Source organism: Pipistrellus hanaki (genome assembly GCF_964339955.1).
Source record: "Pipistrellus hanaki genome assembly, chromosome: 13".
Lineage (NCBI taxonomy): Eukaryota > Metazoa > Chordata > Mammalia > Chiroptera > Vespertilionidae > Pipistrellus > Pipistrellus hanaki.
The window spans coordinates 41,928,863-41,946,049 of NC_140515.1; the positions used below are offsets into that span (position 1 = coordinate 41,928,863).

The 17,187-nt window shown below is 38.0% G+C and overlaps 1 protein-coding gene across 2 annotated transcripts in view; it reads right to left on the minus strand.

Moving 5' to 3' along the window:
* Nucleotides 1-17,187, minus strand: part of ZNF385D (zinc finger protein 385D) — a 274,109-nt gene that overhangs the window by 5,933 nt on the left and 250,989 nt on the right. For both annotated transcript variants that reach the window (XM_084902977.1, XM_084902976.1), the window contains 2 exons: nucleotides 11,053-11,286; nucleotides 455-633 (listed from right to left, as the gene is read on the minus strand). In XM_084902977.1, coding sequence (XP_084759103.1) covers nucleotides 455-633; nucleotides 11,053-11,286 — 413 coding nt within the window. The remainder of the gene's footprint in view (nucleotides 1-454; nucleotides 634-11,052; nucleotides 11,287-17,187) is intronic.

The window sequence follows — 17,187 nt, forward strand, 5'->3', positions numbered from 1 at the left end:
CCCACTTCAGATAATTTCTAAAAGGTCTGAGAAGCCACTACATTTAAGTATCCCTTCAGCAACTAAATAAATAAACCTATTGATAAATAAGAACAGTGAATAGAAGGTAACTGGATGGGTGGATAGATGGACAGATGATAAAGGGACAGATGGGAGAAAAATATAGACAGAAAGGGAGTGCCCTAGCCGGTTTGGCTCAGTGGATAGAGCATTGGCCTGTGGGTTCAATTTCGGTCAAGGGCACATGCCTGGGTTGTGGGCTTGATTACCAGTGGGGGGTGTGCAGGAGGCAGCCAATCAACGATTCTCTCTCATCATTGATTTTTCTATCTCTCCCTTCCTCTCTGAAATCAATAAAAATATATATATTAAAAAAGGAGTGATGCAAGCACAGACATCCTGCTCATGAACATGTCCCCTACCTGTTTTCATTTCTAGAATATGGGCAGCCTACCTGTTTAAGTTGTGTTTCCGAGTTGACGTGCACATCACAGATTTCACAGTGAAACGTTTTGTTTTGCAGGCCTGTGTTTCCCTTATTAACTGGTCCTTTGCCTTTCACACCTGCCCTGGGAAAGGCTTTGATAGTCCCGCTTCCATTCCGGGCTTCTAGCATGGTTTTGTGCTTTGTACCTGCCAAGAACATTTAGAAAGAAAGAGAGAAAAGGAGAAAAATCTCACTGGTATATCCCTTCTAGAAACAAATACAATAATAAAATGTGATACCTAGTTTTAATGCAGTTCTCTAGTGTGGTTGAACCATGAATATAACACAGAAGACTATAAGGATGTGTTTGTACCACCTTATACAACATTATTTAATTACTCTTTGGTGGTGGTGGTGGTGGTTGTTGTTGTTGTGTGTGTATGTTTTAATAATGCTCCACATTACAAATAAGCACCAACAATGTAGTTAACTCCAGAGTCCTGAGATGAAATTAAAGGGGTGTGACTTCATTTCACTTCTTTTTGATGCTAATAAGACATAAATGATACCTGATAAGGAAGAGTGATTTAGCTGCTAAAGGTATAGTTGAAGTTTATATATAACTAATGTAACAGCTTTAAACAAGGTATATTTACAGAATCGGCACTAATTATATACTCACTTTGTAAACAGAATAGGAACAGGCATCCTGGTTATGTGTTTTAAGTTCAAAGAGGAAGAGTAATAGTACCAAGGTCTTAATGACAATGAAAAACACACACCCACCGCATTAGGATAGTTAAGCCCACACTGATTGGTTGATCGCCATTGTCTTAAATAAGAGCCAAGAAATGCACGGAACAAGTTTAGAGTCACATGCTTCTCTTTTCCAAAATTATTAAGACTTTACCAAGTTTAATAGAAAAATGTATATTACAACTTTGAATGCCATATTGCTATGCATAGCTATGGAAATGCTCCTATCTCAAAACTGGCAGAAAAGAGACAAACAGCAACATCTAGTGAGAAGACCAGGGGAATGGGAATATGGACCACAGAACTGTGCCGCGGTGGTAGCTGCAGGGCCCCACTGAGGCTGGCTTTCACTCATCTCCCTTGTGATGCAGCGACTCAAACACTTTTCCTTTGTAATGAAGAGAGCATAAGTGAGAGTGGTGTTCTTCTAGAGGGCAAGAAATATGTATATACATATACGTATATGTATGTGTATATACACTGAGTGGCCAGATTATTATGATCTCTGAACGCATAATAATCTGGCCACTCAGTGTATATCCTATATAATAAAAGGCTAATATGCAAATTGTCCCCTCCAAAAGAAGTTTGACCAGCAGGCAGGCTGGCCAATCACCCATGTCCCCTCCCACTGCCCAGGCTGCTGGCTGAACTCCAACCATGCACGAAGTTATGCACCAGGCCTCTAATACACACACACACACACACACACACACACACACACACACACACACTGAGTGGCAATATTATTATGCCTTCAGAGAACATAATTTGGCCACTATATATATATATATATATATATATATATATATATATATATATACACACACACACACACACACACACACACACACACACACAGACACACACACTATAGGCTCAATGCATGAAATTCATGCAAGGGGCTCAGCTGTCAGCTGTTGCTGCCCCGGCTTCATCTGGAAGGTTGTCTGGAAGGACGTTCAGTAGGTCATTTTGCTGTCTGGTCTAGCATGTTATGCTTTTATTATTATAGACTAGAGGTTTAGTGCACAAATTTGTGCATGGATGGGGTCTGGCCATTCTGTCCCCATCTGGGCTGATTGGGCCGGGCCAGCCAGGGGAAGGAGCCATGGGTGGTTGGCTGGCTGGCCCTGCCCCCTGTCAAACTCCAAGTTGAAGTCCTGGTTGAGGGGAAAATTTGCACATTAGCCTTTTATTATATAGGATAGTGTGCGTGTGTGTGTGTGTGTGTGTGTGTGTGTGTGAGTGTTTATGTGTAGAAAGTTGTTGATTATGTAATCTTTTTTTAAACAGGCGATTTTATCAAAGTATTTCTTTTCCATGAAGCTTTTACAGTCAAACTGAAAGTATTCCTGAGGCTGGTTTGGCTTATTTATGCTTAAAAGTAATCAGTAGGAGTCACTCTTATCCTGACTTCCTTGGGGGACTCTTGATGCACTTGTGACAGGAGTTGGTGTTTGCGGAGGTGGAACCTGAGTGTAACAGAAAAGTGTTTTAACCTGTTCAACAATATCCAGTAGTTTATCTGGCCAGATGTAGAGGGTTTGCCTCAGGAATGAGTGTCAGGTGAGTTAGGGAGACAAGAGGACATTTAAAGGAGTTGGCCACAATAGTAGGGGATCAGAAACAGTAGGTTAAGGTCCAAAAAGTAAAATTCTCCCCATAATATCCTTGGCAAGTTAAGCCTCACCTATGCCATGCCTCTAGAGAAAGAGGAGAAATGGGATATATGTGAACATTTGAGAAATACTCATTCTCTCAGAAAATCATTGGATTTTTAGCATCATTCCAGCATTAGTTTCTCCACAGAAGCTAGCAAAGATAAGAAGTTAAATATACCTACCCATGCAAGCACTAGCACATATGAGCGAGCATGCACACACATACACACACACACACAGAGTTAAAAATGTGGTAAGAGAGGGAAAGATAATAGGTATGACTCTGGGCTTACTATTCACTGTTAGTATAGTGAAACTTTTGTGACATATAACCTCCTGCATTTTGTAGCAGATTGTCTATCATAATTAAATAGTTATTAGATAGTTCTATAAGACTTTAAAGCTTGAATAAGCTGTAAGGGTAGTTGTATTTCCTCTGAAGAGAGCTAAAATTAAGGAAAGGTGTCCTCTTAATTTTAAAGCTCTTATATTTTTGAGAGATTGAATGTGTATTAATATAAAAATAGTGATTCTTAGGAGACTTCATACCCACTTTATTTCTGAAACATTGCATGTATTGTGCTAAATTATTCATCTGCTCACAGCTGCCCTGTGAGTTAGGTGCTATTACTCTATCCATTTTAGAGATAACAACCTGTGAATCAGAAAGGTTGTTTGCCTGGCTCCCAAAGCAAGCAATTCTTGACTTCTGACCAGTAGAAAGTGGATTTCTACATCCCTACAGTTGCAAGCACTTAGTTAGGAATCCACTAAAAATTTCTGAGCCAGTTATACCCGAATGTCATAGCACCTTTACTTTTCTCCATTGTTCAGAGAAACTTGGATTTGAATCTTTCAAATCCTAATCCCTCGGCTTCCCTCACCCCCCCTTCTTTTTGCAAGGTTCCTTTCTGCTCAGCACAGCACCATGGAACATGATGCTTCAAAAGGCTGTGGCTCCATGAGGGCTAGTTTGATCACCTCTTGATCACTTTGGTTCAACATTGTGTAAACATCTTGCAAGGCTTGTGCTTTCCTCTGTGATTGCACAGCAGGTCAGTCACCAATCTGCTTCTGTAGTTTGTTCCTTCCTCGGGCAGAATCTGCAAGAAGCTAAATGGACTATTTTCTCCCCATCACTTTTAAAAGGCTGACACTAGCTCTGACCTTCATTGGAAACTTCATGATGCCTAAAATGGGAAACAATATTCCAGCCACAGTTTAAATTCAGCAATTTGTAATGCTCCAATTAATACTATTTTGTTTGTTTGTTTTTGATGACATGGGGTCAAGATATCTACTTATATCTGCAAAAATAAAAATCTCATGTGGAGAGGAGGTGAAAAAAGGGCTAGATTTCCACTTAGTTCCCTATCATCTTCACAACTACCCTTTTTTAGATGGCTCTCAAGTTAGGTACAAAGGAAAGGCAGTTGAGCAAGAAAATTGGCCAATAACTTTTAAAATTAAATAAATAGTTCATTAGGTCATAGAACACTCGAGGAAAAAAAATAAAATGAATAAGATACATGATTCCATCAAGGATAGATATATCAAAAATAATAACAGGTTATCCTGTTCCATTCTTATTTTCTATTTGCATATATGTATTTCAAAAAAGTTTGGGTAACTTGTTAATGTGACTTTGTATAGAATTTTCCATGGAATTATATATACTTTTAGAAATGCACACAATTTTTAATGACAACGTGATGTATTTGCTCACTAATCTTAGACATTTGTATTGCTTCTATTTTCCCCTCTATAATTAGGTTGTACTGAACATCCTAATCATTGAATCTTTTATCCCATATTTGGTTGTTTTCCTTAGAATAGAATCTCATAAGGAATATTATAGGGACAACGAATATGACTATTTTCAAGTCTTGATTCAAGCTACCAAACAACTTTCTAAACAGTACAAAAGATGTTTCAGTGGGATCCATTTTATAGAAAAATGTATCTGGGGATAGTTGGCAAAATTTGCCCCTGTAAAAAATAAATTTCAATACTTTACAATTCAATGTTCCAGAGTGCCCATGAAGTGATATTTAGTAGTGTAAAGCTAGACTAGTGATTTTCAACCTTTTCATCTTATGATACACATAAACTAATTACTTAAATTCTGGGCACACACACACAAAAATATTAAAAATATGTTTGCTAATCTGACAGAAAAAAATAGGTATTTTTATTTATTCACATCATTCAGTTACTGTTGTGTTATCTATTATTTAAAATTTTATTTTATTAAAAGAGGTCAGTGCCCCTGACTAAACAGTCAAATATTACATGTTTTAAAAATTCTTGCATCCTGGCTGGTATTGCTCAGTTGATTGCGCCAAGTAGTTGCTGGTGGACTCCAGGTCAGGGCACATGACTGGGTAGCATGCTTGATCCCCAGTAGGGGATGTGCAGGAGGCAGCAGATTGATGTTCCTTTCTCACATACATGTTTCTGTCCTTCCCTCCCTCTGTTGTCATCTCTCTAATTAATAAAAATAAAAATTATTGTGCCACTACAGTTGAAAATCGTTGGACTAGAGTCTTAACAAACCCATGCAACTGCCAGTGATAATTTAGTTATCTTCTCATTGACAGATTCAGATGATTCAGCTTATAGGTAAATGGGCGGAAAAGTGATCTGTCTCCATATGAACAGTGAGTGCAAGGTTTTTTTCTGATGTGCTTATCTATGATATTAGGTATAATGGCAGCATAGTCCAACTCTTGTTTGTCTCAAGAAAGAAAAATTCTCTTGAATCTATACACCTAAACTGTTTAAAAGCCTCCATGTTCTGTTTCTTTTTATTCTGTAAATGTAAAATTAGCCTTTTCTCACTCTGACCTCCTATGTAACATGTACTTTTCATATTTATACTTTGTCTTAGAGATAAAAGCTTTGGTTTACTTTATCAGCATATCAACAAACAGTAAACACCCAGAATCACACCCAGGGTATCAAGTAACCAAGTAATGCCCCCAATGAGTACAAAATTGTATTAGTTTTGTTAGCTTCCTGGTTGAAAGTAATGTGCTTATTCACCAGTAATTTATCTGAAGTCTGATTTGCAGAGATAAAAGAAGGGACAAAGGAAACAAGAAGTCTAAGACAGATGGAAGGAGAACTTTGCTTTCAGCATGAGATGAAGAGCCATCAAGGCGAGAGGAGATGAGAGACAAGCCACACACAGTATTACCAGAGGGATAGACTTAGTAAACAACTAAACCCCAGAGAAGAGCACTAGGCCAGGGACCCAGTGGGCTGGGCTCTGGCTGGGTCTGTGAGGAAGATAAATGCGCAGACTCGATATAGCAATACCTCTTGAGGTCACAGCATGTGAAGAGAAACGTCAGGCAGCAAGAAACACTTTTGTCCATAATCACTGACTACAGCTGAGGCTTCCCCCTGCTTCCTTAGACATGCATTTAACGCATTTTATGTGCCTTGGTCTCATCTCCTTAAAACAATGCCCTTCAGAGCATGGAAAAATGCCACATTGCTTTTATATCCATTACCCAAGAGAGCCTAGAAAAAAAGTCTTCGCACAATAAACAGTGAAGTGGACAAATTAGACACACTTACTTAATAAAACAGATATGATATTGTATTAGATATTTATAAAAGCAATGCTTTGTTTATTTTGTGTGTGTAAATAGTCTTATTTTTATTTTTTTAAATATATTTGTATTGATTCAGACAAGAAGGAAGAGGTAGAGTTAGAAACATGAGTGAGGAGAGAGAATCACTAATTGGCTGTTTCTTGCACAACTCCCACTGGGGACCAACCCCACAACCTGGGCATGTGCCCTGACCAGGAATCCAACTGGTGACCTCAACCACTGACCCACACCGGCTGAGTAGACTAGTCTTGTTTTTCATTCTTAAAATTATTTTCTATGGAAGTAAAACTTAGTAGGAAATTCAAAGCACATTTAAAGTGAAAATCAAAAGCCTGCCCACCTCTCATCTGCAAGCTGCATGTCCTCGGGTGTGGCACATTTTCAGGTGCAAACTTCCTGAAATGTTCTAAACGTCAATGACTTTATATTAGGTATGAGTAGCAAAAAGAATATGGGTTGAACATTCCACCTGGTCTGCCCATGAACAGGCATAGAAAAGTACACAGCTAGACAGTTTCGGCGTAGACAGTTCATCTTGACACAACTCTGAAGCCATCCTTTCTGGTTCTTAATCAGAGAGATGTCACCAGGTGGTAATAATTAAACCCTGGATACTCAAAAGTATGCAAAAAATTATTTTCATTAGGAAATAGACTGCATATCACAATCCCCCAAACATAATATTTGTGACTTATAGCTACTGCAACTGTCTGATTGAAATGCTGTGGTAATGGAAATGTTCCATATCTGCACAGTCCAATATGGAGGCCATTAGTCATCTGTGGCTTTTGAGCACTTGAAATGAGAGGCATTGTGAAAGTGAATTTGCAATGAATTTTAATTGAAATAGCCATCTGAGGCTGTTTATTAGATAGTATAGCTATAGTACTCAAAATATGCCCTGCATGGATATGGAACACGTAGGAGGTATGAGGCTGAATTTCTGATGTTTCTTTTTTTATCATTTGTATAAAAGTAAAAGAAGGCAGGATTGTGATAGGAGAGTTTCTATCTTTATTTTCAATCAAACAGAAGTCTTACCAGTATCGTAGAAGATGCTGAATAAGATTGGAAGATGCTCTTTGGGCCTTAATAATAATAATGAGATGTACATTGGCCACAGCTGACTGGCTTAAATGAGTTTTTTACTTGAAACATGAAATGATAGATTTCCTGATGAAAGGAGTCTTTCCATATTTTGTTCTGAATACAGAGGCATAAACTAGACATGAGCTTCTTGAAAGTCTGGTTTTGCTCATATTCTTATTCTCAGTGCCTGGCACATAGTTGATGATCAGTGAAGGTGAACTGAAGTATTAGATATTATTAAAGTCCAACAAACAAATATTTTAAAAGAGAGTTATGAGCTCAGGCTCTGGAATGGTATAAATCATTAGCTGTATGGTTAAATTTCTTTGTGCCTCAATGTACTCAGCTCTAAAAAGGAAAAAAAAAGGCATTATATGCTCTCCTGACATGCTTTAAGTGCATTTATTATTTTACAGGCTATTTTTGGCACTACTATATACTCAATAAATTAGAACTGTGACCTCCTGGTTCATGGGTCAATACTCAACCATTTAGCCATAGATTATGAATAAACAATGATAGCACCATGATTGTGAAGATAAAGAAACAATATTTGAATTACTTCAGTTATATCATTCTATGTGACTAGTTCAAGTTGTTATATTTAAAACAGCTGTGCAGTGTATGGATATTGGTTGCCCAGTTCCAGTTGCCCATGTTTATAGCTGTCTATGCGATGTGCCCTCCAGTGGCCAACTTCCCTTCCCTGGTTTCTTTTCTCACTCCCCTAAACCTGCTTCCTTCACCTCCCTTAAAAACTATCTGCCCTCAAGTCCTTGTCTCAGAGTCTGATGGAACCCAAATTGACATACATCACAATAATCCTAAACTAAGTCCTACAACTACTACTCCCATTCCTAGCAGGAGAGTGCCACTCATAGAACCTCTCTTCTTCCCACTCACTCAATGGGTTCCCCATATCAGACCTCATGGGAAACATGCAGGACACCAGGATGATAGCAGCACTTGTCTCAATACACGAAAGACTGCATTCACCTTTGTCTTCATTTGGAGGAAGTCCCAGAGCCTCCCCAAACTGTTGCAGGTAGAAATAACAGAGCTGAATCTGGAGTGCAAAAATGGTACCCAAAACAGGATCAAAGAGCATCTAACAGTATGTCCTTCTTCCTTTGCCACATCCAGTCTTTCACAGCTGGCTCATCCAAGTCTAGGGAGAACTTTAGGCCTGGACCATGGAAGAAGCTCCCTGACTTTAAGGAAATTCTAGGGTACAAAAGCTCATGCTGAGCCTGGAGGGAAGGGGAGTGGCTATAGTCCCCTGACGAGGCTGAAGGTGGAGGAGACACCCCAATAAAGGGAGTCAGGTAGGGGCAACAACCACCTTAAATTTTCAGATGAGATCGTTTTAGTGCTTCCCAGCTCTGATTACACAACATTTTTTTTTCTTTTTCAAATCACTATACCTTATAGGCCCTGAATATATTATAGATCAAGATCCCTGTATATGAATGTATATATCATATATAATAAAAGCCTAGGAGGTGTCATGCCCTAGCCAGACACCCTCATATGACGTCATCACAAGATAGCTGCACACAAGGTGGAGGCGGGGCCCAGCAGCTGCTCCATGTGGTGAGGCTTGGAGGAGGTGGGTCTTGGTTGAGGAGGTGGGTCATAGCAGGGGAGGGCAATTGTGGGCGATGGGTCCAGCATGGCAGTGGTTAGGGGGCAATCAGGCAGCCAGGCAGTGAGCAGTTAGGAGCCAGCAGTCCTGGATTGTGAGAGGGATGCCGATTTAGGCCAGCAGTGGGACATCCTCCAAGGGGTCCCAGATTGGAAAGGGTGCAGGTGGAGCTGAGGGACACACTCCCCTCCATGCATTAATTACATGCACTGGGCCTCTAGTCTACATATATTAAAAGCATCACAAATGAATGTGTTTTAAAAGCTCCACAGGTAATTTTGCCACACAAAGCAGAGATGAGGGCCATAAAATTGTAATATGAAAAATGTTGACCTGATGTGATATAATCAAAGAAATAATTCCCGTTTACTTCATAATCACATGTTTCTGAGAAGAATTCAGAAAGGATATCCAAATTCTTGATGAATTAACTCCAGACTCAAAGAATATGGTTTGTGCCCCTCCTCAAAATGAATGCTTCTCTGTTACTATGCAAAATGATCGAAAGTAATTGAGAAATGCAGTTTATGCTCTGAGGTTTATGCTCTCCCAATTACCTTGCATCCAGGAAGAATGTATTTGTAAAGCAAACAGGTGATAAATCTAATGGTATAGATTCCAGCTTGGCAGGGGACAGATGCTTTCCTGTGTTTCTCAGCCCTTGAACTCATGAACTCTTCTTGACTACAGCTGATGTGGTATGCAGGAGGAAGGGAAGTGCTGAAGGAATTGTTCTCCATCTGCAATTACTCCCTTAGAGTCTCGAAGTCAATACTTGACTATTACCAGTGCAGCACAATGACCGGTCAATGACTCAGTCAAATACAGCTGCAATATTAACTCAGGGTATAATTCAAGAGTGATTCTTTTTCTACTGTAATTGCTGACAGAGTCCTGGCAATGAACCCAGTCTTTTAAAGAAAAGTTGATCTTGGGCCAAAGGGCTGGCTAAAATTTCAGGCAGGACATAACTAAGTAACTAAATAAATAAACACACTACTGTCTATATCTAGATAGATAGATCCTACATAAATATATATCTTGATAGATAAGTATAGATATAGATATGTAATCTTTTGATATGGATATATTAAAGATGGATGATATAAAAGTATATTAAGAAAGCATTTCATCCTGACTTATCAATATTTCCTATTATGATACATGAGAGTTAGAGTTTATGTTAGCGAGACCACGGTTTAAATCATAGTTCTACCACTTAAGTCATCGTGTACCTTCTCTGGGCCTCAAATAAGATGATTAGTATCTTTAGGTTGTCGGAAAGAGTAAATAAAATATTACATGTAAAGATCATGCCTCAATGGTTGCCCATAATAGACACTTTCTTAAGTTTAATTGCCCGGGGTCATATAGATTTATCCCAAGCAACATTACTTGTCATAAAACTGTAATAACCAAATATACAGACATGCATTTATCCAACCCAAATTTACAACTCTGTTAATGGTACAACCTTAGAAAACTTCATTTGGAAGCAAATGCGTGGAGGTACTTAGCAAGCTAGAAATCAAATAAATGTAAAACTATGCTTTAGAATTATATTTTCCTTTATCCCCTATGTTTACACACACACACACACACACACACACACACACACACACACACAAACACATGTACAACACAGCACAGGAGCCTTGGAAACCCTCCCTTGACCCCATGTACATGACACTGTTGCGTGTCATTTTTATTTTTTAACGGTTATTGAATTGCACGTAGTAATTGTCAGTTTTCTGCCACCTCTCCATCCCCTGCTGCAAAAGATCTCATCTATTCCGAGGAAGATAATTGCCAAGCTGTGGAGACAGAAAAAGAATAGCTGCATCTCACCACTGTTGTGCGCCTCCAGCTGTGAGGCTGAGTTGACAGCAACCTTGCATAGTGAACAGTAAAGAAGCCGTTTTGCCTTCTCTTCCTCGGTCTCCGTAGTAGAAGGACATGAGCTATTGCCAGGGGCGGTGGGGCTCTTTTCCACTTTAGAGGTTATCTCAGTTGTCATAACACTGTTTTTGGGAATTTCCACAGTTGTCGTCGTTGATATTGCTGGTGTCCCTGTGGTACTGTCTGCATTCAAAATAGCACAGAGGGGAAAAAAAAAAAAGAGGGGAAAAAACACAGTGGTATTATCTTTCCTTATTTGGAAATGTGTCGCTAATATTACATTCTGCTAATACTGATAAGAGCAGCTAGCAAGTGCTGCGTGTCTGCTGTATGTTAGTCACTGCATTGGGAAATTTACATACGTAAATTTTGTATGACCACACGTCCTTTTGTACATTGCTACACAACGTTCTGGTGATTCTTCAATATATACAAATGCACTTTACATTTTTCCTAGGGTGTCAATAAATATACCCACAACTTTCTGTGGTTCCCATATAGCCTTAGTGAAATAATCTTTACAATGTATTATACTTTGTATTCATATATTTCTATACAGATGGCTTTTTTTGAAAAGGGGATCAATATTTAAAAGATATCTGTATTTTGACTTACTATTTGTCTTTCTATTTTCCTTTCACATTTCTTTCTTTAATTAAAAAAATAAGCACTGATCCCTTTGTACATGCTTGTACAAAAGAAATGTTACAAAAATGGAACCTTGATGATATATTTTTTGTCAGGAACAATAGTTTAGAAAAAGCATCACCTTATTTACAAAGAGTTAACACCAAGTACAAAAATCATCAATATACAAGTAAGTGGGATTCTAGTATGGCCTCTTTATGAAACTCAGACCCTGTACCAGGCTTTGCTTGGGAAGTCTGTGGCACAGCATTCAAGCATTAATGGCCACTCCTTATAAGGAATTCACGGACTGGTCACACCATGTTAAGGTCAAATAGTTTCCTGAGTTTGATGACGACTGTAACCCTACAACCCTGTGACTTCAAAGGTTGATTCTTAATCCCCAAGAGATCAAGCTCTAAGGTAAAACTATCTTGTCCTAACATCAATTGGGCACACACAGCTCTCATTCCAAATAAGCCAAGTACCGAGGTGTTGGCAGCATTTGCATATTCAACATCACCCTGCAAATGAGCTCTATGCTTATAGCCTTTCTATGCTTATGCGACTTACTCTGCTTTCCTGCTGGCTGGTTCACAACCTCCTACTTAAAACATTCCCAGGCTGTCTCTCCAGTTACAGCTGCTCTTGCAACTGTTGCTCATTCCATATGCTGCTGTGGTCACCACCTAATGCTACGCTGAGAAGTCCACGATAAATGGGTTGGATGGTGGCTAATAAAGGACAGTGATATGCCTGCATTGAAATGTCCTCAGACAGGTTTACTTCTTGTTAGCTCACACCATCAAGAATGGAGTAGTTATGGGATGCATTTTAACTTGGAGACCTCTCTGATCCAGATACAGAGGTGGGAATGTAGGTGAAATTAATTATGGCTTCTTGGCGTCAGAAACAGTAGTCAATAAGAAGATAAATGAGGTCTTGGTTGAGGGCTGTTTTGTAAAACAATTCATCTGGATCTTATTTCCTTTGCCTGACGCATCACATACTTTTAATCACTTATTTTAGCTGCTAAGATCATCAAGTAAGCCTCCTTCAGTGTCCTGGAGATTATCCACCAACTGTGTGAAAAAAAAAATCAGTCTCCCATGGCTAGAGAAGAAGAAATAAAATTACTATGGCACCACATTTTGCCACCAGACTTCATTTATTCCTTTAAACATGAAGAGGTCAATTTCCTGATTAGTTTTTACTTGCCTAATAAGGTACCTGATTAAAATTACAATATCAGGTAACAGCCAGAAAATAATTCTGAGGACCTAGATATGGCATAAAATACAATGACTACTTTAAGATAGCCAAGTAGCTGTTCATTGCTTCCAATAAACCAGAAATGATTGTTTGACAGCATATGCATATGTCTGTAAATAACTAACAAACGGCCAGTTAATTTTCTAAGTGTTTTCTATACATAATTTCACTTAATCTTCAAACTTGTGCAAGCAAGGACATCTGGGAGTTAAGGAAATTTCCCAGGGTTATGCAGTAGTATATAGTGAAACCAGGGTAAAGTGTTTCAAGAAACAAAGAAATCAGTGCTTTTGAAAAAAGAAAAGGTGAGTGATAGATAACCTTGGCCATGATAGTGAGTCTCCACAGTAAGATCACAAACGCCAAATTTTTCTTACATTCAGCTCTATAGGGAGTGACAACTGTAAGTGCAGATATATTTAAAATTTGGAGCCAGAATATGATACTATTGTTATCTATTTCATTTAAATCTAGGTAAAGATATTCCTATTAATATCCTACTTCTAATGAATTTTCCTTTGACTTGACTAAGTTTATTTTACTCTTGACCTGAAATTTTACATATCATAGGTAATAGCAATCCTAAGCCGACTTCCCTATTTAGAGTGAAATTCATAACAGAAGTATAGAATAAACAAAACCATGGATCTTCCAGCCCTTGTGACAGCTACACTATTGTCTTGCCTAACCGCAGAGGATAATGTACATTTATATCAAAGACCCCATAAAATAGAGACACCAGATTCTCTATGCCTAGGGCTTAGTGAAGCATTAACATTCCCTAAGGCAAGACCCTTGCTTGAGACAGGCTTAGGGGAATTAGTATCAAAAAGCTTAACTTCTGGCATTTTTACTTTGTTGCATTCTTTACACCACATAGCTGAGCCCAGATCTGTTCCTATTAGTTTGCAATAAATTGGAAAGAAACACAAACAGTTATAACAAGATGGATTTTTCACTCACTTTTCATTTATAAGTGGTGAGGGGGACTTTTTGAATAACCAAAAAGAAATTAAGGTAAATATATTTTTAAGATTATGCTGAATTCAAAGAGAACTAAGTATTTTTTAAATTGAATAGAAAAATTACATATAGCAAAGAGGTTTTCCTTAATATAGTATAATATGTTAAATTAATAATTATTAATAATCCTAAGCTACTCATTGTCAAATTCACCATAGTAATGTAACATATTAACATGAAGGGAAACTGAGTGCAGGGAATACTGGAACCTGAGTATTCTTCTTGCATTATTTTCTATAATACTAAAGCTATTAAGTGGTTTATTAAATTTAAGAAAATGGTATTACAACCAATCAATAATGTATCATTGTTATTTTGTAGAATCACAGTCAGAAGGGATCTTAGATCATACTCAGAAGCTGTAGCATAGGTTTCTTGGTTTTTGGATTAGTACATTTCTCAAGGTCACAGAGTACTCTGGGGGAGAAAATGGGGTTTGACACTACATCTTCCAGTTCCTAGTGCCTGTTGTCCTACACTGCAATGATTTATGTATTCAAACTTCACTCCATAAACATTTATTAAGCAGGTATTTTGTGCTAGGTTCTATATTAAGTCACTAAGAATGAGAAGGCCAATAAATGTCCATTCCTTATTAATGGGGTTTATGAGACATCTCATTATGATTTTAAATAATAACAATAAACTCAATCCTTAATCAGCATGAAAAGGAATTCAATACATATGTATTGAATGAAAACAGTAAATGACTTATAGAGAATAACTGTGGAAGAAATTTTAAAGCATTTACAATTATTTACTCATTCAATCCTCACAAATACCTGAAAGAGGCATGCCATTTGTATTCTGATCTGAAAGAAGAAATTGAGGTACAGAGAAATTCTGGAACTTCCCAAAGCCAGAGCTTCCATCTATGGCACAATGATACAAATTCAGAATGTCTGGCTCAGAATCACATGGTCTTCATTTTTTTTTTTTTTTTTACTGATACATTTTTTATTTTTATCATAAAAAGTATAAACTGCCTTCCCTTCAGTTAATTCACATTGGCCATGACTTGCTATGCATGTTTGAAGACAAAATCTGACTTTCAAAGAAACTAAACATGGTCTGAGCTAGAGTTGATCACATATGTCCAAACATCCATGTATGTTAAAGTATTTAAGTTGCTGGAATCCATTTAGGAGGAGGAAAGAGAAGAAAAACCTACAGTCCTCAAAAAACCTCTTGTGAGAAATGATAAAGTGCAAACCACAGGCCTTCCTTATTGAACCTTTTTCTTTTCTTTTAAGATCAGAAAAGAGAAAAATAATTTCACTTTTCTGAATGTTTCCTAAAGGCTGATTCAGATTTCTCTGCACTAGTCAACCAGTGAGGCTCTAGGAACAACCTGTGTGACAGGGAGTTGAAAATAATGGGTGCAGTTCAGGGGGAAGAGAAAGGTTTAAGATGTCTTGGGTTAGCATTTCTGGGTTATTTTTCTGCCAATGCCCAGGAGCAAATACTCATTATTGCAACTGTCACAAACTGGCTTTGGCATCAAAATAGACGGCTAATACTTTGTGGAATGGGGCCTTAGTTGAGAATGAAAGGGAACTTGACTGTATGCAGAGTGACCCAGTTATAGTTCTCATCTTTATAAGAAAACACTATAAAGACCTTCAAAAAATATACAAAGCATAGGACAGGATTCCAGAAATTACCAACAACTTGAATTCCAGATAATAAAATAGATAAGCCAAGTCACATGGTCTCGATAAGAAATTTACTCTGTTAGTTACAGGCCTCATAACCTATGTGGGAGAACCAGACATTAGTTTTTTCCTATTTAATAAGAATTAATATTATAGCCCCAAGATGCTCATCATGTTTTCCTAGAGATCGAAGACTCAGAATTATATATGATTTATGTCCTTCTCCCCTGTGTGAATTGAAGTCTCACCCATGTTTGCTAGAAAGTGAGCAAAACAGCTGATTCCCCTCGAATATGCTGACATTTTGAAGGATAAAAAGGTGCTTTTTGACCAAAAAAAAAAAAAATCACAAACTTTTAAAAATTATTACTGGCAGTATCTTTCCTATGGATTTCATTTAATTTAACTGGCATTTATTCAGCACAGTAACACATGCATAGGCTCAGGCTGAGGTGACCCCTGCTTTGGGCTCTGTACTTATGAGGGCTCCACATATCAATCACAAATCACTGGAACAAAAATCTGTAGTGCTTTTTTTTTTTTTTTTTAATCTTGTAAAAGGTTTTTAGAAAGTTCAATAACTAACTGAGGAAATAGGAATTACAGGAAAGGAAAGTGAGGGCTGAGCTGGGTGCCCCAAAGGCCAGAGTTCACATAGTTGAGAATGTTTGTATGCATATGTTTTTGATAGTGTGTGTGCCTGCCTGGCTTTGTGTGTACTGAGAGGTGGGAGGAGTCACAGCTTCTAGAGCAGTGGTTCTCAACCTTCCTAATGCTGCAACCCTTTAATACAGTTCCTCATGTTGTGGTGACCCCCAACTATAAAATCATTTTCTTTGCTACTTCATAACTGTAATTTTGCTACTGTTAATGAATCGTAATGTAAATATCTGTGTTTTCCGATGGTCTTAGGGGACCCTGTTAGCTGCTGTAGAGCTGAAGACCATCAGAAAACACAGCTATTTACATTGTGGGCTTGATCCTCAGTGGGGGACTTGCAGGAGGCAGCGGATCCATGATTCTCATTGTGGATGTTTCTATCACTCTTTCCCTCTTCCTTCCTCTCTGAAATTAATAAAAATATATTTAAAAAAAGAAAAATAATTGTACTGATTTATCACATCTTCGAGCCAAGCAAAAAGTGAACCACTGTACTTTTTAAATCAAGTTGGCATATTCTGCACTACAGTGACCTGAATAAAACTTTTAATGTCCTAAGGGATCAGGCAAGTAATTCTTTCTTCTTTTACATCATGTGAACTAGATTTCTCACATCTTGCATATATTAGAAATTATAGAAAGGCAAGAGATTGTGAAAAACTTAGACAACAAGAATATCGAACTGCAACTTTTGAGATGCTTTCTAAAGCTGCCCAATCCATGGTGTGTTCCAGGCAATTACGGCAGGTGTGGACTCATACACAGTGATAACAGGTATCTCCAGTGCTCACTTTTGCCATGTACACCACACACAGATTAGAAAACAAATTATTCCAATAAAAAATAT